Genomic DNA, 21,493 nt, shown 5'->3' on the forward strand with positions numbered 1-21,493 from the left:
CATGAAACAACACAAACCATCTAGTCAAAAGAAATGAATCAGCGCCACCCTCGTAACAAATACCACTGCTACACATTAACTAGGCCGTAGAGCAGATTAGTTATTTTAGGAATCCAGTTGTTCTCGTCAGGCCAGTTAGAGGGCAGGGGTGCAAGAGAAAGGGAGGGAAGGAGGCAGGATAGGGAGGGACTGAATCAAAGAGAAATAGTGAGAGAGCCAACAGAAAAGAAAGATGACTGTCTGAATCAAGATGGATCCAACCAAAGCCAGGTAATTAATTTGACTTACTTACTATTTGATTACCGTAGAAGTAGACTTGTGAAGGCACTATCTGGGACATTGTATCTTTTATTATTACACTTAATCAATGCCTTGACAATCTGACGTTTCTTCTTTGTATAATAATCAGTATACTTATATTGTGTTGTAATGTGTTAGTTTTATGCTGTGTGTTGATTTGAGGTTCCCCTCAGAACTAACACAGACCAACAGGTGTCAACCCAAAAAGACGATTGTGTTTCAATGATACTTGAAGTCACCAGCATTAATGGATTTTTACTAGTGAGATATAGTGGATGTAAACAGGTGGTTAACATAGTTTAAAAAATATATATATATTTCACCTTTATATAACCAGGTAGGCCAGTTGAGAACAAGTTCTCATTTACAACTGCAACCTGGCCAAGATAAAGCAAAGCAGTGCGACACAAACAACACAGAGTTACACATGGGATAAACAAACGTACCGTCAATAACACAATAGAAAAATCTATATACAGTGTGTGCAAATGTAGTAAGATTAGGGAGGTAAGGCAATAAATAGGCCATAGTAGCGAAGTAATTACAGTTTAGCAAATTAACACTGGAGTGATAGATGAGCAGATGATGATGTGCAAGTAGAGATAATGGTGTGCAAAAGAGCAGAAAGTAAATAAAAACAATATGGCGATGAGGTAGGTAGATTGGGTGGGTTATTTACAGATGGACTATGTACAGCTGCAGCGATCGGTTAGCTGCTCAGATAGCTGATGTTTAAAGTTACTGAGGGAAATAAGAGTCTCCTGCTTCAGTGATTTTTGCAGTTTGTTCCGGTCACTGGCAGCAGAGAACTGCAAGGAAAGGCGGCCAAGGGGGGAGTTGGCTTTGGGGATGACCAGTGAAATATACCTGCTGGAGCACATGCTACGGGTAGGTGTTGTTATCGTGACCAGTGAGCTGAGATAAGGCGGAGCGTTACCTAGCATAGACTTATAGATGACCTGGAGTCAGTGGGTCTGGCGATGAATATGAAGCGAGGGCCAGCCAACGAGAGTATACAGGTTTCAGTGGTGGGTAGTATATGGGGCTTTGGTGACAAAATGGATGGCACTGTGATAGACTGCATCCAATTTGCTGAGTAGTGTTGGAGGCTATTTTGTAAATGACATCGCCGAAGTCAAGGATCGGTAGGATAGTCAGTTTTACGAAGGTATGTTTGGCAGCATGAGTGAAGGAGGCTTTGTTGCGAAATGGAAGCCGATTCTAGATTTCATTTTGGATTGGAGATGCTTAATGTGAGTCTGGAAGGAGAGTTTACAGTCTAGCCAGACAACTAGGTATTTGTAGTTATCCACATATTCTAGGTCAGAACCGTCCAGAGTAAAATCTGGACCCCTACAAATCAGCAGGGCTAGACAATCTGGACCCTCTTTTAAAATTATCCGCCTCGCCTGGTTCACTGCCTCGCCTGGTTCACCAACTACTTCTCTGATAGAGTTCAGTGTGTCAAATCAGAGGGCCTGTTGTCTGGACCTCTGGCAGTCTCTATGGGGGTGCCACAGGGTTCAATTCTCAGGCCGACTCTTTTCTCTGTATACGTCAATGATGTCGCTCTTGCTGCGGGTGATTCCCTGATCCACCTCTACGCAGACGACACCATTCTGTATACGTCGGGCCCTTCTTTGGACTGTGTTTTTTAAATACTTTTTTTATTTAACCTTTTATTTAACCAGGTAGGCTAGTTGAGAACAAGTTCTAATTTACAACTGCGACCTGGCCAAGATAAAGCAAAGCAGTGCGACACAAACAACAACACAGAGTTACACATGGAATTTGGTTGAAGGAGAAATGGGGGAGGCTTGGGCAAGTTGCTGTGGGGTAGCCAGGTGGAAAGCATGGCCAGCCGTAGAAAAATGCTTATTGAAATTCTCGATTATCGTATATTTATTGGTGGTGACAGTGTTTCCTAGCCTCAGTGCAGTGGGCAGCTGGGAGGAGGTGCTCTTATTCTCCATGGACTTTACAGTGTCCCAGAACTTTTTTGAGTTTGTGCTGCAGGATGCAAATTTCTGTTTGAAAAAGCTAGCCTTTGCTTTCCTGACTGCCTGTGTATGTTGGTTCCTAACTTCCCTGAAAAGTTGCATATTGCAGCGGCTATTCGATGCTAATGCAGTACGCCACAGGATGTTTTTGTGCTGGTCAAGGGCAGTCAAGTCTGGAGTGAACCAGGGGCTATATCTGTTCTCAGTTTTAAAAGAATTGAATTATTATTATTATTATTATTATTATTATTATCATGCTTATTTAAGATTGTGAGGAAAGCACTTTTAAAGAATAACCAGGCATCCTCTACTGACGGAATGAGGTCAATATCCTCCCAGGATACCCGGGCCAGGTCAATTAGAAATGCCTGCTCGCTGAAGTGTTTTAGGGAGCGTTTGACAGTGATGAGGGGTGGTCGTTTGACCGCAGACCCATTACAGACGCAGGCAAGGAGGCAGTGATCCCTGAGATCATGGTTGAAGACAGCAGAGGTGTATTTAGAGGGCAGGTTGGTCAGGATGATATCTTTGAGGGTGCCCGTGTTTACGGATTTAGGGTTGTACATGGTAGGTTCCTTGATAATTTGTGTGAGATTGAGGGCATCTAGCTTAGATTGTGGGGTGGCCGGGGTGTTAAGCATATCCCAGTGTAGGTCACCTAACAGTACAAACTCTGAAGATAAATGGGGGGTAATTAATTCACATATGGTGTTCAGGGCACAGCTGGGGGCTGAGGGGGGTCTGTAACAAGCGGCAACAGTGAGAGACTTATTTCTGGAAAGGGGGATTTTTAAAAGTAGAAGCTCGAACTGTTTGGATAGCATGACAGAATAGCATGGATAGCATGACAGAACTCTGCAGGCTATCTCTGCAGTAGATTGCAACTCCTCCCCCTTTGGCAGTTCTATCTTGGCGGAAAATGTTGTAGTTGGGGATGAAAATGTCAGAATTTTTGGTGGCCTTCCTAAGCCAGGATTCAGACACGGCTAGACATCAGGGTTGGCGGAGTGTGCTAAAGCAGTGAATAAAACAAACTTAGGGAGGAGGCTTCTGATGTTAACATGCATGTAACCAAGGCTTTTACGGTTACAGAAGTCAACAAATGAGAGCGCCTGGGGAATAGGAGTGGAACTGGAGGCTACAGGGCCTGGGTTAACCTCTACATCACCAGAGGAACAGAGGAGTAGGATAGTCTAGTGTAGTGCGCTGGGGACAGAGAATAAAAGGAGCAGATTTCTGGGTGTGGTAGAATAGATTCAGAGCATAATGTACAGACAATGGTATGGTAGGATGTGAGTACAGTGGAGGTAAACCTAGGCGTTGAGTGACGATGAGAGAGGTTTCGTTTCTGGAGCCACCAGTTAAGCCAGGTGAGGTCTCTGCATGTGTGTGGGGGTGGGACAAAAGAGCTATCTAAGGCATGTTGTGCAGGACTGGGGGCTCGACAGTGAAATAAAACAATAAGAACTAGCTGAGACAGCAGTAAACAAGGCATATTGACATTAGAGAGAGGCATAAAGCAATCACAGGTTTTGATCAGGAGAGCTAGGACAACAATGGGTAAATGGCGATGAATGGGCAGAGTGGGTCAGTCATGAGTATCTGTGATTAAATCACTGTTGTCATGGAGCAGGCGTTTTGATGTTAGGCATTGTGGCGTGGATTGTGTTTGTATGTGTGAGAGAGACTAGTTACACACACACTGCATACTTTCAGAGAGCGTATCTCGTATCATGTGTGTATTATTCACTGCTTTAAAGCTCTAGATTGGGGTTTCCCAAACACGCTCCTGCCCACCCGATGCATGTTTTGTTTTTTTCCCTAGTACTACACAGCTGAGGATGAGTTGGTTATTTGAATCAGCTGTGTAGTGCTAGGGTAAAAACCAAGACATGCACCCAGGGAGGGCCCCAGGACCCAGTTTGGGAAGCCCTGCTCTAGATTACTGTAGGTTGTCTTTGGTGTGATAGATGTATGGCTGGGAACTGAAGGTACATTTTTGCTGTGTAACCCAAAGCCCTTAGAGGACATGCTGTAGTTGGTGTATTTGGGCGAGGGTCAGGTATGTGTGAATTTGTGTAAAGTGAAGTTGTTTTTGAGGTTTCACCTTGGTCATACTGTAACTAAAGCTGAGAACCCTGTGACTCTACCAGTGTCAGATTGTCTAGAGTTATTCACCTTGTCTCACTGAGGCTATTCCTGTCATCTCTGTTATTTCCACCTTACTGCGTACTTGACAATGCATTCATCATTGCATTGAGGTAATCATTGTCATCATCATTTATAGATTTTTGGCAAGATCATAACAGCTTGACTGAGGCAGAAACAAAGTGGTATTAAGGTCACAATACGTTGTCACTACATTGTGTTTCAATGGCCTGTAGCGGTTTACATTCTGCAGCCCATGTCTTGGTTTTATTTACTGTGCTCATGCTAAATGGGAGGTATCGATGTGTGTGTTTTGTTAGAAATGTAAGTTCCTCTGTCCTTAGTTCCTCAAGTTTAATTTCCCCGCATTGGACTCACCCCCCCTTGGTTCATTGTTCATTTAAGTATCTGACCTTTATTAACCAGGTCAATCATTAAGAATACATTCTCTTTTAAATGAACTACATAGTAATCCCATGCTCTGCCTAGTCTCCTTTCTACTACCACCCTCGCTCCATCTCTGCTTCTCGCCCTCCATCTCTTCCTCTGCGTCTCTCCCTCCTCTCCCTCTGCATCTCTTCCTCCCTCTTTCCCTCTGTGTCTCTCCCTCCCTCTCTCCCTCTGTTTCTCTCCCTCCATCTCTCTCTCTCTGTAGGCCCCAAGCAGTAGGTCAACATTGTGTTTATGCTCTCTTATCTCTTCAGCCTTTCCTCAAAAGCAACAACCTCTTTCAACGAAGGAAGGGGAGGTGATGTGACTCAGCCAGAGGAAGTGGTGGAGCAGTGGAGGAATGGAGGAGAGGGGGAGAGACAGAGGGAGGTGGAGAGAGAGGCGGGCGTGACAGATGGACTAACTCTGGCTGCAGAGACAGCTACCAACCACAGGGTGTCAGCAGACAAACGCAGATTCAATACTGTGGGATACCATGTGAGGGTTATGAACTTCAGCTTCTGTCTGTAGATGCAGGATCAGTTTGAAATCATCCCTAAACTTGAGGCCCCCATGACACTTAATCTACATCCTGAAGCCAAGTGGTAGAAACTTCACTCAGCCCACCAGAAGGCTATGTGTACTTCCTAATATTCAGGCTACCACAGCAGACACATATTGTATATTTACATTATATTCACCATCATTTTCAGAGGAAGCTGAAGCAGAAAGTGGTGGCAGACTATACCACGGTGAGTAAGGGAGCGTCTGGAAGTTTCAAACCCCGAGCAGCACTGAGACAGGTTCTGTTCAGCCAGGGAGCGACTGAAAAGAGCCCCATGCCTGAGGTACTTTCCTCCCACGCACTTAACTCGTCCTCTACACACATGAATACACCCTGACACGCACATGCACAGACATGAATACACCCTGACACGCACATGCACAGACATGCACAGCCAGGGGCACTGTCCACATACTTGCTGAAAATAAGAGTTCCACAAATGCACACTACAATTGTTCACTCAAGCATATCTGCTATGGGCCCATTTCTAACGAATTTTGATGATAACTCTGGTGGAATATATGTATATGTGTATATATATGTGTGTGTGTGTATATATATATAATATATATATTATCTCTCCCCCTCTCTTTCTCTCTGTCAGGGTGCAGGGCAGTTGGATGCTCTGAAGCGGACTCTGGAGGCGTTCCCAGTACCAGTGTGTCTGAACTGGAGCTGGGGGGAGGAGGGGACAGGAGCCACACTGGAGAACAACTGGACTGACATAGTACACAATCACTTGGTAACCAGATCTACCTACTGATAAATACATGTCATGATGGGCATGTCATCTAGTTAATATGAATGATCTCTCCCTACCTTTTACAACATATCTCTTTCTCCCACCCTCTCTCTCTCTCCCTACCTTTTACAACATATCTCTTTCTCCCACCCTCTCTCTCTCTCCCTACCTTTTACAACATATCTCTTTCTCCCACCCTCTCTCTCTCTCCCTACCTTTTACAACATATCTCTTTCTCCCACCCTCTCTCTCTCTCCCTACCTTTTACAACATATCTCTTTCTCCCACCCCCTCTCTCTCTCCCTACCTTTTACAACATATATCCTTCTCCCACCCCCTCTCTCTCTACCTACCTTTTACAACATATCTCTTTCTCCCACCCTCTCTCTCTCCCTATCTTTTACAAAATATCTCTTTCTCCCTACCCCTCTCTCTCCCTACCTTTTACAACATATCTCTTTCTCCCACCCCCTCTCTCCCTACCTTTTACAACATATCTCTTTCTCCCACCCTCTCTCTCTCCCTACCTTTTACAACATATCTCTTTCTCCCACCCTCTCTCTCTCTCCCTACCTTTTACAACATATCTCTTTCTCCCACCCTCTCTCTCTCTCCCTACCTTTTACAACATATCTCTTTCTCCCACCCTCTCTCTCTCCCTACCTTTTACAACATATCTCTTTCTCCCACCCTCTCTCTCTCCCTACCTTTTACAACATATCTCTTTCTCCCACCCTCTCTCTCTCTCCCTACCTTTTACAACATATCTCTTTCTCCCACCCTCTCTCTCTCCCTACCTTTTACAACATATATCTTTCTCCCACCCTCTCTCTCTCCCTACCTTTTACAACATATCTCTTTCTCCCACCCTCTCTCTCTCCCTACCTTTTACAACATATCTCTTTCTCCCACCCCCTCTCTCTCTCCCTGCCTTATATAACATATCTCTTTCTCCCACCCCCCTCTCTTTCCCTCCCTTTTACAACATATCTCTTTCTCCCTCCCCCTCTCTCTCTCCCTACCTTTTACAACATATCTCTTTCTCCCACCCCCTCTCTCTCTCCCTACCTTTTACAACATATCTCTTTCTCCCACCCCCTCTCTCTCTCCATACCTTTTACAACATATCTCTTTCTCCCACCCCCTCTCTCTCTCCCTACCTTTTACAACATATCTCTTTCTCCCACCCTCTCTCTCTCCCTACCTTTTACAACATATCTCTTTCTCCCACCCTCTCTCTCTCTCCCTACCTTTTACAACATATATCCTTCTCCCACCCTCTCTCTCTCTCCCTACCTTTTACAACATATATCTTTCTCCCACCCTCTCTCTCTCTCCCTACCTTTTACAACATATCTCTTTCTCCCACCCTCTCTCTCTCTCCCTACCTTTTACAACATATCTCTTTCTCCCACCCTCTCTCTCTCTCCCTACCTTTTACAACATATCTCTTTCTCCCACCCTCTCTCTCTCTACCTACCATTTACAACATATCTCTTTCTCCCACCCTCTCTCTCCCTACCATTTACAACATATCTCTTTCTCCCACCCCCTCTCTCTCTACCTACCATTTACAACATATCTCTTTCTCCCACCCCCTCTCTCTCCCTACCATTTACAACATATCTCTTTCTCCCACCCTCTCTCTCTCTCCCTACCTTTTACAACATATCTCTTTCTCCCACCCTCTCTCTCTCCCTACCTTTTACAACATATATCCTTCTCCCACCCCCTCTCTCTCTACCTACCATTTACAACATATCTCTTTCTCCCACCCTCTCTCTCTCCCTACCTTTTACAACATATATCCTTCTCCCACCCCCTCTCTCTCTACCTACCATTTACAACATATATCCTTCTCCCACCCCCTCTCTCTCTACCTACCATTTACAACATATCTCTTTCTCCCACCCCCTCTCTCTCCCCCTACTTTTACAACATATCTCTTTCTCCCACCCTCTCTCTCTCTCCCTACCTTTTACAACATATCTCTTTCTCCCACCCTCTCTCTCTCTCCCTACCTTTTACAACATATCTCTTTCTCCCTCCCCCTCTCTCTCTCCCTACCTTTTACAACATATCTCTTTCTCCCACCCCCTCTCTCTCTCCCTACCTTTTACAACATATCTCTTTCTCCCACCCCCTCTCTCTCTCCATACCTTTTACAACATATCTCTTTCTCCCACCCCCTCTCTCTCTCCCTACCTTTTACAACATATCTCTTTCTCCCACCCTCTCTCTCTCCCTACCTTTTACAACATATCTCTTTCTCCCACCCTCTCTCTCTCTCCCTACCTTTTACAACATATATCCTTCTCCCACCCTCTCTCTCTCTCCCTACCTTTTACAACATATATCTTTCTCCCACCCTCTCTCTCTCTCCCTACCTTTTACAACATATCTCTTTCTCCCACCCTCTCTCTCTCTCCCTACCTTTTACAACATATCTCTTTCTCCCACCCTCTCTCTCTCTCCCTACCTTTTACAACATATCTCTTTCTCCCACCCTCTCTCTCTCTACCTACCATTTACAACATATCTCTTTCTCCCACCCTCTCTCTCCCTACCATTTACAACATATCTCTTTCTCCCATCCCCCCTCTCTCTACCTACCATTTACAACATATCTCTTTCTCCCACCCCCTCTCTCTCCCTACCATTTACAACATATCTCTTTCTCCCACCCTCTCTCTCTCTCCCTACCTTTTACAACATATCTCTTTCTCCCACCCTCTCTCTCTCCCTACCTTTTACAACATATATCCTTCTCCCCCCCCCTCTCTCTCTACCTACCATTTACAACATATCTCTTTCTCCCACCCTCTCTCTCTCCCTACCTTTTACAACATATATCCTTCTCCCACCCCCTCTCTCTCTCCCTACCATTTACAACATATATCCTTCTCCCACCCCCTCTCTCTCTACCTACCATTTACAACATATCTCTTTCTCCCACCCCCTCTCTCTCCCCCTACTTTTACAACATATCTCTTTCTCCCACCCTCTCTCTCTCTCCCTACCTTTTACAACATATCTCTTTCTCCCACTCTCTCTCTCTCTCCCTACCTTTTACAACATATCTCTTTCTCCCACCCCCTCTCTCTCTCCCTACCTTTTACAACATATATCCTTCTCCCACCCCCTCTCTCTCTACCTACCTTTTACAACATATCTCTTTCTCCCACCCTCTCTCTCCCTACCTTTTACAACATATCTCTTTCTCCCACCCTCTCTCTCTCCCTACCTTTTACAACATATCTCTTTCTCCCACCCTCTCTCTCTCCCTACCGTTTACAACATATCTCTTTCTCCCACCCTCTCTCTCTCTCTCCCTACCTTTTACAACATATATCTTTCTCCCACCCTCTCTCTCTCCCTACCTTTTACAACATATCTCTTTCTCCCACCCTCTCTCTCTCCCTACCTTATATAACATATCTCTTTCTCCCACCCCCTCTCTCTCTCCCTACCTTTTACAACATATCTCTTTCTCCCACCCTCTCTCTCTCTCCCTACCTTTTACAACATATCTCTTTCTCCCATCCTCTCTCTCTCCCTACCTTATATAACATATATCTTTCTCCCACCCCCCCTCTCTCTCCCTACCTTTTTACAACATATCTCTTTCTCCCACCCTCTCTCTCTCCCTACCTTTTACAACATATATCTTTCTCCCACCCTCTCTCTCTCCCTACCTTTTACAACATATCTCTTTCTCCCACCCCCCCTCTCTCTCCCTACCTTTTACAACATATCTCTTTCTCCCACCCTCTCTCTCTCCCTACCTTTTACAACATATCTCTTTCCCCCACCCCCTCTCTCTCTCCCTACCTTTTACAACATATCTCTTTCTCCCACCCTCTCTCTCTCTCCCTACCTTTTACAACATATCTCTTTCTCCCCCCCCCTCTCTCTCTCCCTACATTTTACAACATATCTCTTTCTCCCTCCCTCCCTCCCTCCCTCCCTCCCTCCCTCCCTCCCTCCCTCCCTCCCTCCCTCCCTCCCTCCCTCCCTCCCTCCCTCCCTCCCTCCCTCCCTCCCTCTCTCCCTCTCCCTCTCCCTCTCCCTCTCCCGCTCCCACTCCCTCTCCCGCTCCCTCTCCCTCTCCCTCTCCCTCTCCCTCTCCCGCTCCCTCTCTGATCAGATGATGTGTAAGACCCAGAGGCACCAACAGGAGGCACTGTGGGAGTTGTTCCATACTGAGCTCACCTACATCAACAAGCTCACTGTTGTCACTGATGTAAGACAGACAGACAGACACCCTGCTCTCATTATTCTCATTACTGAAAATGTATCAATGTCTTTCAGTGATGTGTCCATAACAACCAGTGACTATTCATAATAGAAATATGATAATAGTAACTGTTATCTGTATAGCATCTTTTATTGCAATGTCATTTTTCAATGCCCGTGTTTGTTTGTGTCATTGTGTTTCTCAGTTGGTGATGGCAGCTCTTACCAACCTGCACCAGCATGGATTCCTCTTAGAGGTCAGTCTATATGAGCTGGGTTCTCATTCACAGGGTTTTCTGTAGGGAACATTTTCTCTAGAACTCCCTCTCTTGGTCTTTGGGTCTATCTGTGTTTCCCGACTGACCACTCAAATAGATGTGTTGCAATGAACTAAGAATGTGCTTTTGAGCTGGCTCTTGCATGATCTGACTGGGATCAGGTGTGTGTGTTTTCATGAATGACTTTGACCTTTGGTTGAATTTGAAACCAGTATACAGTTCAAGGTCAGGCCCTTGGGCCTAGTTGAAGCCGACTGCTGTAGTACAACATACTGTACATACAGTACATACTGCTGAGCTGACATACTAACACACTGAGAACATCTGCTCTATCTGACACAGAACACACCAGGGCAGATGGAACATTCAGCTCAATAACAGAATGTTAGATCATTCCTGCTGAGAATGTGGAAAGTATCTGAGAATGTGGGGGAGTGAGTTCTGCAGAGTTCTACAGCTAGACACTGCAGCTTTGTCAAACAATTACCCTCCATCTATTTTTATCACAAAAGGTCTACAACTATCATATATTTTTATTGACTTTAGACAACCACAAACTTCAACACATAATGACAAGAGGTGTGGGGTAGATTGTAGGTTCAAAATCAAGAAAGCAGTATCATCACCCTCTTTTTCCTGTCCCTCTCTTCTTCAGGTGACACCTGAGAGCCTCTTCTCCAACCTTCCCTCTATCCTCAGCGCCCACCGGCTCTTCTGGCAGGAAGTGATGTATCCCATGTTACAGGAAGTCCGCAGGACGGGGAAGCCCTTTGACCCCATGGGGTTAGAGGCAGGATGCCTGCAGGTACAGTACTGACTGTCAATCACATCTAGTATCAGGTTCACATATGGGATGAAAGTATAAGGGTCAAACGGGGGTGAAAGGAAGGAATGGAAACACGGATCATGAGTTTAAAAGATGTTTGTTTACAGCAATCTTTGTCTAATCCCATCCCCACCCTCTGTCTGTAGTTCCCTGAGCGTTTCTCCACCTATCTGCATTACTGTTGTAAGGAGGAGAGCACAGTGGAGTTTACGAGCAAACTGACAGACACCAACCTGCACTTCCACACCTACTTAATGGTGAGTTAAACACACGCACACACAAACACACACAAACACATTTTTTATACTTTATTTGAATCCACAAATCATAATGCATACAAACATCTCAGGACAAGGATACTTGGACACCTAGGGAAACAGATAGCACCTTCTTCTTCACACAGCAAGGCTGCCCATGACTGCTGACACAGAGCAGTACCTCGCTATCAGCTTCGTCTTATGTAGGCCTGCTATCTGAAGTCCAGGTACTGTCAGCCTGTGAACATGGCAGAGACTACCCAATATCACCGTAGCAAGCATGCACTGTTACGAGGCTGTTCAGGTGTAACACGAGGGGCTGGTATTTAAGCTGCTCCATGTAGTAGTCCAATGAGCAGCCCACCTCCAGAATCAGCCCCTCCCTCTGGCCTCCCCCACAACAACAATATCTGGCTTATTCGGGCGGGCAAGAAAACACATGATCATCAACATCAAACCAGGCTTCTCTGACAAGAGAATGTTTGTGTATGTGTTCGGTTGGTGACTCCACTTGTCTCACCTCCGTAGCCACCAGGTCAACAAGACGGTCATGTCTAGCAATGTACAAATCTCAGTATAAACAGAAACCATTAACAACATGTGCAACAGACTCCTTTACGTTTACCTCAGGGTGGAAAACACAGAAGGGATCATGGTTTGCAGGGTACCAGAAAGCTAGGTTGTATTTTGTTGGTAGAACTCGCCTTAACAGTAAAGGTGAGAATGTCCTTGCCAATAGCAGTATTATGGTACATGGAATGGGAGACAGAAACAAACCCACACACACCACTTCATACACAAGCCCACTTCTTGTTTACGTGTTGCATGCACACCCTTTCACTCTCACCCTAAAGTCACTCTGCGTCACACACATGGTTCTCCAAACTACCCTTCATTACGGTAACACAGTCTGGAACATCAGTGAATTGAGTCATAGCAGCCGCAGAACTTCTTCTGTTATTGATCTAGTGGTTTTGATGACCACCATATCCAGGCCTTCTTTTATGGGTCATATCCTGAAGGCCAAACACTTGTTACACCAACGCCCTGACCTAATGACTCAGAGAGCCTAGCCTGCACATTGTCTTCTTAAAGATTAGAACGTGTCTTTGGCTGTTTTTGCTGTCTACGCACTTTTACAGCTTGTTCAAAGAATCTCCATTATGAGTTTTTCAAGCCTTTGAATTTGTCCAGTACCATGTAACAATATTTTTTCATACACAGTAACAACCGTGCATTTACATTAGTTATACCAAGGCCATAACTTTGGGTATAAGGTCTAAAGCCTCTACTAGAAGACACAAAATAAAGTTTTTCTCTGTGTCCATAGTGGGTGGAGGCACACCTCCAGTGTGAGCGGATGCGTCTGGGAGATATGCAGGCCAAACCCATCCAGAGGATCACCAAGTACCCCCTGCTGCTGAAGGCTGTCCTCAAGACCACCCAGGCTCCCCACACACAGCACACACTCAGGGGCATGGTGAGTGAAGAGCTGGCCTTTTAAATCAATGCCTTTTAATTCAGTTTGTCAGGCCTGAGGCTGTTCATGTTCATTAGAAAAGGAAGTTACGCGTTCCAGCGCCATTTTCTTACTAGCTAATCGCTAATTGCCTCTACTAGTAATAGATGAAAAGGCAAATTAAGGAAATCTCTCTGACCCACACACTCTATCCCTCTCTCTGTTTCTCTCTGTTTCTCTCTCTCTCTCTCTCTCTCTCTCTCTCTCTCTCTCTCTCTCTCTCTCTCTCTCTCTCACTCACTCACTCACTCTCTCTTTTCTTTCTCTATCTTTCTCTCTCCCTCTCCCCCTCTGTCTCTCCTCCAGTTGGCCCGTGTTAATGGCTTTCTGCACAGCATCAATGACTACTTGAGGCTTAAGGATGATGAGCTGGCCCTCTTGCTTTCCGCCCAGAAGATAGAGGGATATGACGTGATGGAGGGGATGAATGAGGAAATTGAAAAGGTGAAAGAGAGAAGAAAAAGCTAGGAACAGAGTACAGGATAGGAAACTACACCAACCTTAAAAAACGATATAGATACTGTAATGTGTGACGCAGACAGTGAGTAGTCAATGTTGATGTCATCCACAGCATGTCAGAGAGTTCTGCAGTTTTGATTTGACGTGCCCTGTCAGAGGGGTGGGTCCTGGGATCATACGCAAGCTGCTATTGGAGGAGACTCTGAAGATCAGAGGAAGGAAGGATCACAAGGTAGGTTGAGTGACAGAATCTCACTCTGTTCCATTGAAACATTGACTTCCATGTAGAGGATTCTTCCTAATATTATCATCTCATTAGCACGTACTGATGATAACGACTTTGAGGAAAAATGTACTTGCTACGACTGTGATAGCTATCTTAAGATGAAATCACTAACTGTAAGTTGCTTTGAATAAGAGCATCTGCTAAATGATTAACATGTAAGATATAGATGTCATGTTTCTGTGGGCTTGTTGCGACTGTTGTGTGGTGAAGCTGGAGGTGACAGCCCTGCTCTTCTCTGACGTGCTGCTGGTGACCAAGGTCCAGAAGAAGGCAGACAGACTGAAGGTAGTTCGCCCCCCGCTGGCCCTGGATAGAACACGCTGTGACACACTCAAAGATGGCTGTGAGTACAGTCATTGACCATACAGTACATATCCCAGAAGTGGAAAGATGAAACGTTGCTCTGTCTCTTGCTACAGAGACCAGTTGTAGAGTTTTAAATGACAGTTCTCTCTTTATCTCTCCCTCGCTCTCTCCCTCTCTTCCTCACCCCTCTCTCCATCTCCCAGGTTCGTTTGTGGTGGTGGAGGTGAGTGTTCTGGGTTGTGCGGCGAATGTCTACACCTTCTCCACCTCCAGCCCAGAGAGCTGCTCTACATGGGTCTTCACCATCCACGAGGCACAGGTAAACAGACAGAAAAATACTGACTAAAGTGGTAATGACATGATTTACCTTTTGGTCTCTTTAGTATTAAATCAATGAATTAATGATGTACAATGTACATAATGTGTAATATACAGTGATATTGATGCTCTCCTCTTATCCCTCTTTCTTTCTTCCATTCATTGACAGGAAACACTGCAGGGCCTGAGAGAGATAGAGGCCAGCAGACGACTGCAGACCAAACAGAGAGACCTACAGCTACAGGAGCAAGCCACACCCCCTACAGAGCCCAAGATGACCATTGAGGAATCAGTAGATCAGCCTCCTGACCAATCAGAAGCAGAGATCACTTCCTCTTTGGAGGTGAAACCTGTTGAGGAACTCCTCATCCAATCAGTGAATGGAACATTGGTGTCCATAGCAACGGAGGCGGAACCAGTGGACTATAAAGATGCAATGTTGCCAGGACAACCACGCAAGCTCAGTGACATTCATAACCAATCATTCTTCCAACTTCAACCCAAACCCAACGGGCCACACAACCTGTTGCTAGGCGGATATCCTGACATAGACTACGACATAGACTACCCACAACACCAATCCAGCACTTTCCCACTTTCTCCATGCAGGGAAAACAATCGAAAAGTTTCTATTGCTATTAGTCAAATGGAATCCCAAGGATTGCTCTCACAGAGAGGACGAGCCACATCCACACGGAGGAATTCTGCCCCCCAGTCAGTGGAGCAACAAGCCATGAGGAACTTGTGGCTCACCCAATCAGGAGAGGAGGAGGCTTTAGCGGAATCATTGAGGTTTTCTCGGAAGTTGAATTCACCACGGTTACGTAGGAGAAGACCAATAAACACTGAGCAGACTGCTACCCTTCAGATGTCTGGGGGGTCTGACAGCTCTGGGATGGCCCCGTCTGCGCCACGCACAAACTCTTCCTCCAACTCTGACTCAGACTGCAAACAGAAACTCAGAGGTTCCTACCAACACAACTCAGGTTCCTGCGGACAGAGCTCTGACTCTCACCTGGTACTCAAGCTGGGGTCCTTAAAGATGAACGGAGGGGTGTTCTGGGACATGCCTTCAGAGAGAGAGTTCTCCCCAGAGCCCCACAGTTTCCCTGAGCCAGAGCTGCCCAAAGACATCTCTAAAGAAAAAGAAAACTCCCCAAAAAGGCCTAAGTTGAAGACTCAGAGGAGTGTGTCCATACCAGATATCATCCTCCAAGAAGGATATAGTTCTCTTCTGACCTCAGCCAAGCCCTCCAACGCGCGAATAGCCCACTCTCCCCCTCCTGGGTTGGATCCATACTTGTACCCCTCCCCTCTGGAGAGCATTTTGAACCGGGCCAAGGAGAGAAGAAAGGACGGAGGGAGAAGAGAGGGAAAGGGGAAATCTCCAACCTTCAGAACATGGGCTCTTCCTCCTTCTCCGTGTTTCTCCACCACTCCGTCCCAGTCGCCCAATGAAGGGGATAGAGAGACTGAGTGGGAAGAGGTGGAGCTGGTCAGACGGCTGGCCCCCAGTGTCAGTCAGGGATGGATAGAGGAGAGGGTGGATGGAGATGAGGAGGAGGAGAAGAAGAGCAGGTGAGTTTTACATCAAAACTCAGTTGGATATAAAAGAAAAGAACGTCTTCAAAGTATGCTTAATCAGTTTGAAGATTCATCTATTGAAATGACTCAGTCAGATAGGTGTGGGTGGCTGATGGCCACTATGGAACAGTTTCATTCTGGGTTATTTTATGACTCTACCTACTGGGCTGATTACCATGTAGTGTAGGATCACTCTATGTTCAAATCGTTATTCTTGGAAGTTGCATTTACTGTCATAACCATGACATGCCACCCGTGACCATGTTTCATGTCATGACAACCATGCCATCATAACCAATCTAGCCTGATCACCAGATTGGTGTCCACTTTAGCCAACTACTTTGTTAATGTCACGCCAAACATTCCAGTGAACAACATGGAAGTAGACCAAAGCAGAAACAAATCTTGTGACTAAGCTATTTGCAATCCAACAAGTTTATCTCCATTGTAAGAGCTTTTTTCCTGTCTCTTCTAGCCCCGCCTTTCCTGATAGCGCCAGGACTGATTGGCCAGGCTGGTGCTTTGAAGCCGATGAGGTCCTGGATCAGCTGACCCCAGAGGACAGTGGCGTTGGTGTTTATGAGGAGTGGTGGGAAGCGGCTGAGGTGGGGATCAGCCAAACTTTGACCTTGAGAGACTTCCAGCGAATCGGCACGCATGAGGACGGGACGATTAGTCAGGTGTAGTTCTGCATAGGCTACTGGGAGTCCTTCATTCTCCAAGACTTTATCTGCACTTTATTGGGAATAATATGTCATTTGAGATTTTCACTGTGCCGGAGTGGACATATAACAACTTGATACTTTTCCACAGCAAGATATTGATTGAGTGAGCTGATTGACACCAAATGTTTGATTTCAGTTTGTTGCATGGAATGTTTGTGAGTGATTTTGAGTTTGTGATTATGAGTCTGAGTGAACAGCAGAATAATTTTCTTCAACCTGCATAATATTGTTAGAGCTACAGATGTAGGATCTTCATTTGGTCACTCTTTTGTTGCTGAGGTTTTTCCTGCAACGCAGGAATTGCAGATGAGCTTTGTGATTTACATAAATGTATTGAAAACCCGCACTAACACACGGTTATATTTAACAGTATTGCACTTTTCATGTAGCCTACTTTTGGCCAGCTTCAAGCAACATTATGGACTAAATGTTCAAATCCTGTTGCTGTAGCGTTCTTAAGATCCTACATCTGTAGACGCCTATACTGTCTTATACAAGTGTACTTTTTGATGTGGTGTCAGGTAACTGAAATGCTGTGTATACATAGAATGACATGTTTCATTGAACTTAATTTGAGTTGTTAATTTATAAGACTAACTGCATATTTGGTATTGTGACCCATTTGGGAGATTCATACAGTAATATTGTAATAAAGAGACATATTTAAACCAATGAAGTGTTTAGATAATTGTATTCTCAGTGATTCATTATATTACAAAAGTCTTATAGGTGGTTAAGGTGCCGGTAGTGAAAAATAAGGCATACATATACAAAATCAATCACATTTCAAATAAAAGATCAATCACATTTTTTGGTGAAAGTAGGAAAGAAACTGCTACAATTGTCTGCACTGAATTAATATGTACAAATACCACATAATCTCCCAACGGATCGTAGACATGTCAAATGATTTCAAACGTCATATTGCAGAGTCTCCTCTATTTGGAGATCTCATCTTCTTTCACTCTGTTCCTCTCTCTGTCCTCTCTCTCGTTAGCAATGGTGTGAACAATGGTCTCCAGGGCAGGGTACAACAGGATCAGCTTGCGCTGTAGAGGAGATTAAATAAGTATTACATAAACCTTTTCAAAACGTATTTTCCATGTCAACGTGGATTTAAGGAAAACACACACATCTGTAGTTGAACGTACCCTCCGATAGTTCCTGTACATCTGCACCAAGACCAACAGCAGCACCAAGAGGAAGAAACCCAGGCCGGCTACCACGGCAACATTACTGGAAGAACCTGTCTCATTATCTCCCATCAGACCACCTGATCAACCAAGACAGAACAAGGATACATTTTAGTTTACATCTGAGTAATTTAGCAGACGCTCTTATCCAGAGCAACTTACAGGAGCAATTAGAGTTGAGTGCCTTTCTCAAAGGCACATCGACAGATTTTTCACCTAGTTGGCTTGGGGATTTGAACAGGTGACCTTTCGGTTACTGGCACACTTCTCTTAACTGCTAGGCTACCTTCCACCCCTACGTCTAATTATGACACATTTTTTACATCTTGCTGATATTTGTTGCATTTGAAATGTGTCTACATCTACCTAGATCCATGCAAATAGACAGTGAATCAAAGTAGGCAGATAGGACTTACTCATCAGATGTAGGTGGTATGTCACGCTCCCCAGAGCTCCTTCTTTCCCGTGGAATCGACAAGCCCATTCGCCAGAGTTCCTGTCTGTCACTTTGTTGATCCCCAGGACCCTCCCTTTCTGGACGGAGCTCTCTGATTGGGTGCCATTGAGGTCATAGGTCACTTGTACCCACTCGTATTCAGTGACCTCGCTGGCATCGCTGAGGTGACAGGTCAGTGAGACTGGGGCCTTCTGGGTAGACGGTGAGTTGCTGAGCACTGAGTAGAGAGAACACACAGGATCATCAATAGCAATGTGATTGCTAATTCTAAAGCACCATTTGCCCATCTCATCTCAAACATTTTACTTAAATGCTTGCCATTTTGCAGAACGGAGCAACTCACATTAGGCATTCAAATGAGGAGACGCTACAATATCATACCATCATCCATTTTCTATGCCTGGCTCACCTTGGGCAGTCACCAGCTGCATCTCCCTGGTTACCCGGTGCCCCTCCACTGTCCCTGAGCACCTGTACCTGCCCCCGTCCCCCTGCCCCACTTGCCCCACACCCACAGACCTGTCCCAGGGAGGGAGGGATAGCAGGGAGGACAGGTTGAAGGAGGGTGGGAGTGGGAGAGCAGAGCCAGAGGTGTCCAGTCTCTCCCAGACTGTGTCTGATGGGGTGAGTCCAGTGGAGAACACACAGGGGAGGGTGACAGCAGACCCCACCTCAGCATACACCTTGGCACTGGCACTGGAGGGGTTAACGATACCTGAGCGAGAGAAGAGACGGGGGAAGACGATGGATAGGAGAGAAGGGAGAAAGACATAGGAAACTTAATATTAACCGTCTTCAATATATCAGCTGCATTTGAATGTTTTATTCCTTCCAAACATGACATCACTGTGTCTGAGCCCTCACCTCTCACTGTCAGGGCCGTGGTGGCCTTCCCTGGTTTCCTCCCTTTATGCACTACACAGCTCCAGTTACCCATCATGCTTGCAGATGCTTTGCTCTCCAAAACACTCGCCTGGTTCTTTGAAAGGACATAATCTGCACTGTCAGGGTAAACTCGCTTCTCGTTGAGCATCCAGCTCACTGTCGCCTTCCGTGGCCATGGAGTGACACTGCAAGTGATCGTCATTTTGTTGCCCTCCACTGGAGCAGGTGGGGAGATGGATACTGTGAAAGAAAGACATGGGTAAGTAAGAGCAATGAGATGTTAATCATATTCACAGGTTTATGATATGTGTGACTGTATGATAAACAGCAGACAAATACCTTGTTATTACAGCATGTAAATATCACTTTAAAAATGACTGTAAATATCACTTTAAAATGACTGTAAATATCACTGAAAGTTAATTTAATTGTCCACACAGTATTTCATATAAGTTACTGTTATTTTAACTCCTTACCTTTGATGACCCTGAAGAGGATCCTCTTAGAGAGGATTTTCTCGCCATCCTGCACCATGCAGGTGTAATTTCCGCTGTCCTCCTCCCTCACCTCCTTTATGTACAGGCTGTAGTCACCAGCTCCAACCTCTGAATGGGGGCATCGAACACGCTGGGCAGCTCCTATTCCCCAGTGCTCCAGTCCACTCTTTCCCTTTCTCCATACCGTCCTGAGAGAAAGAGGAAGAGATGCTAAGTTTGAAACATGACACTTGTATCGTACAGACATACAGATCAATAGCAATATATTGCTATGCTCTCCGATAGAACACTTTCAACACAGAACAATGTATTAAGAGATCAAGAGAAAGAAAGACCAGGATAGAGAAAGATGAAAAGGGAATCTTTGAGGATATTGGAGTCACAGAGGTAGACAGAGACAGAGAGGATGAGAGAGATGAAAAGGGAATCTTTGAGGATATTGGAGTCACAGAGGTAGACAGAGACAGAGAGGATGAGAGAGATGAATAGGGAATCTTTGAGGATATTGGAGTCACAGAGGTAGACAGAGACAGAGAGGATGAGAGAGATGAAAAGGGAATCTTTGAGGATATTGGAGTCACAGAGGTAGACAGAGACAGAGAGGATGAGAGAGATGAAAAGGGAATCTTTGAGGATATTGGAGTCACAGAGGTAGACAGAGACAGAGAGGATGAGAGAGATGAAAAGGGAATCTTTGAGGATATTGGAGTCACAGAGGTAGACAGAGACAGAGAGGAATAGGGAGAAGGAGAGCATGAAAGACATGGACCGAGAGAAAGGCAGTCGTACCCCTTAAGGTCCTTGCTCCAGAGAACGACGGCTGCAGAGGTGGAGGGAGGGCGACACATGCAGGGTAACACTGCCTGGGACCCTGCCTCTGCGAACATCTCAGTATACTCAGACAGACACTGACACCGACCCCCTGAACAAATACACATACTGTATGAATACACACACATACACAATCCTCCATCCGTAAGTACACATCAAAGCATGTCATAACATTTCTTTAAATCAGTTTAAATTGCAACACATTTTCATTTAAAAAACAATGACTACAGATCATCTGTAAGGTCTCACCTGTCACTAACAGGGATGTTCCCAAGAGGAGGAACTGCCACATGGTCTCTTCTTTTCTCTTTTTTCCTTTCTTCTGAAGTTTTGATCAACAGATTGTTGTTGCAAACCTAGCTTAGTATTTTCTCTCTGCGTCCCTCTTTGATCTCTCTGCTGTTGTGTGTGTTTCTGTCAATTGGGGCTGGGTATATAAAGGCCTGTAGGTGTGAGTTGTGGGAAGAGGGAGGTGTCTAAGCAGGTAGTCCCTCTCCTGGTCATGTGACATGTGCAACGAGGCGGTCTTTGATGCGGTTTGTGTCAGTCTCACTGACGCAACATGGAAACTGTCAGCCACACAAACAGGGAATCCTACATGCTCCCTCCCACGGATTCTCTTTCTCCCCCCATCATTCTCTCTCTGCCCCCT

The 21,493-nt window shown here is 45.4% G+C and overlaps 2 protein-coding genes across 2 annotated transcripts; one reads left to right on the top strand and one right to left on the bottom strand.

Annotated features, from left to right (window-relative positions):
• The first annotated feature begins 226 nt into the window (after positions 1-226).
• Positions 227-17,622, top strand: plekhg6 (pleckstrin homology domain containing, family G (with RhoGef domain) member 6). The gene is made up of 13 exons (XM_038993285.1): positions 227-270; positions 5,591-5,725; positions 6,047-6,184; positions 10,627-10,677; positions 11,354-11,503; positions 11,671-11,781; positions 13,112-13,261; positions 13,607-13,744; positions 13,872-13,991; positions 14,256-14,388; positions 14,555-14,670; positions 14,839-16,247; positions 16,729-17,622. Exons 2-13 carry the CDS (start codon positions 5,717-5,719, stop codon positions 16,937-16,939), a joined length of 2,736 nt encoding a protein of 911 aa, XP_038849213.1. The 5' UTR covers positions 227-270; positions 5,591-5,716; the 3' UTR covers positions 16,940-17,622.
• A 253-nt stretch (positions 17,623-17,875) lies between these two features.
• LOC120047732 (lymphocyte activation gene 3 protein-like) lies at positions 17,876-21,225 on the bottom strand. The gene is made up of 8 exons (XM_038993287.1): positions 21,091-21,225; positions 20,800-20,932; positions 19,990-20,198; positions 19,493-19,753; positions 19,038-19,343; positions 18,588-18,845; positions 18,130-18,251; positions 17,876-18,027 (listed from the first exon to the last, which is right to left on the bottom strand). Exons 1-8 carry the CDS (start codon positions 21,131-21,133, stop codon positions 17,917-17,919), a joined length of 1,443 nt encoding a protein of 480 aa, XP_038849215.1. The 5' UTR covers positions 21,134-21,225; the 3' UTR covers positions 17,876-17,916.
• Positions 21,226-21,493: the final 268 nt, after the last annotated feature.

Source organism: Salvelinus namaycush, chromosome 5, assembly GCF_016432855.1.
Source record: "Salvelinus namaycush isolate Seneca chromosome 5, SaNama_1.0, whole genome shotgun sequence".
In the NCBI taxonomy this organism is placed as follows: domain Eukaryota; kingdom Metazoa; phylum Chordata; class Actinopteri; order Salmoniformes; family Salmonidae; genus Salvelinus; species Salvelinus namaycush.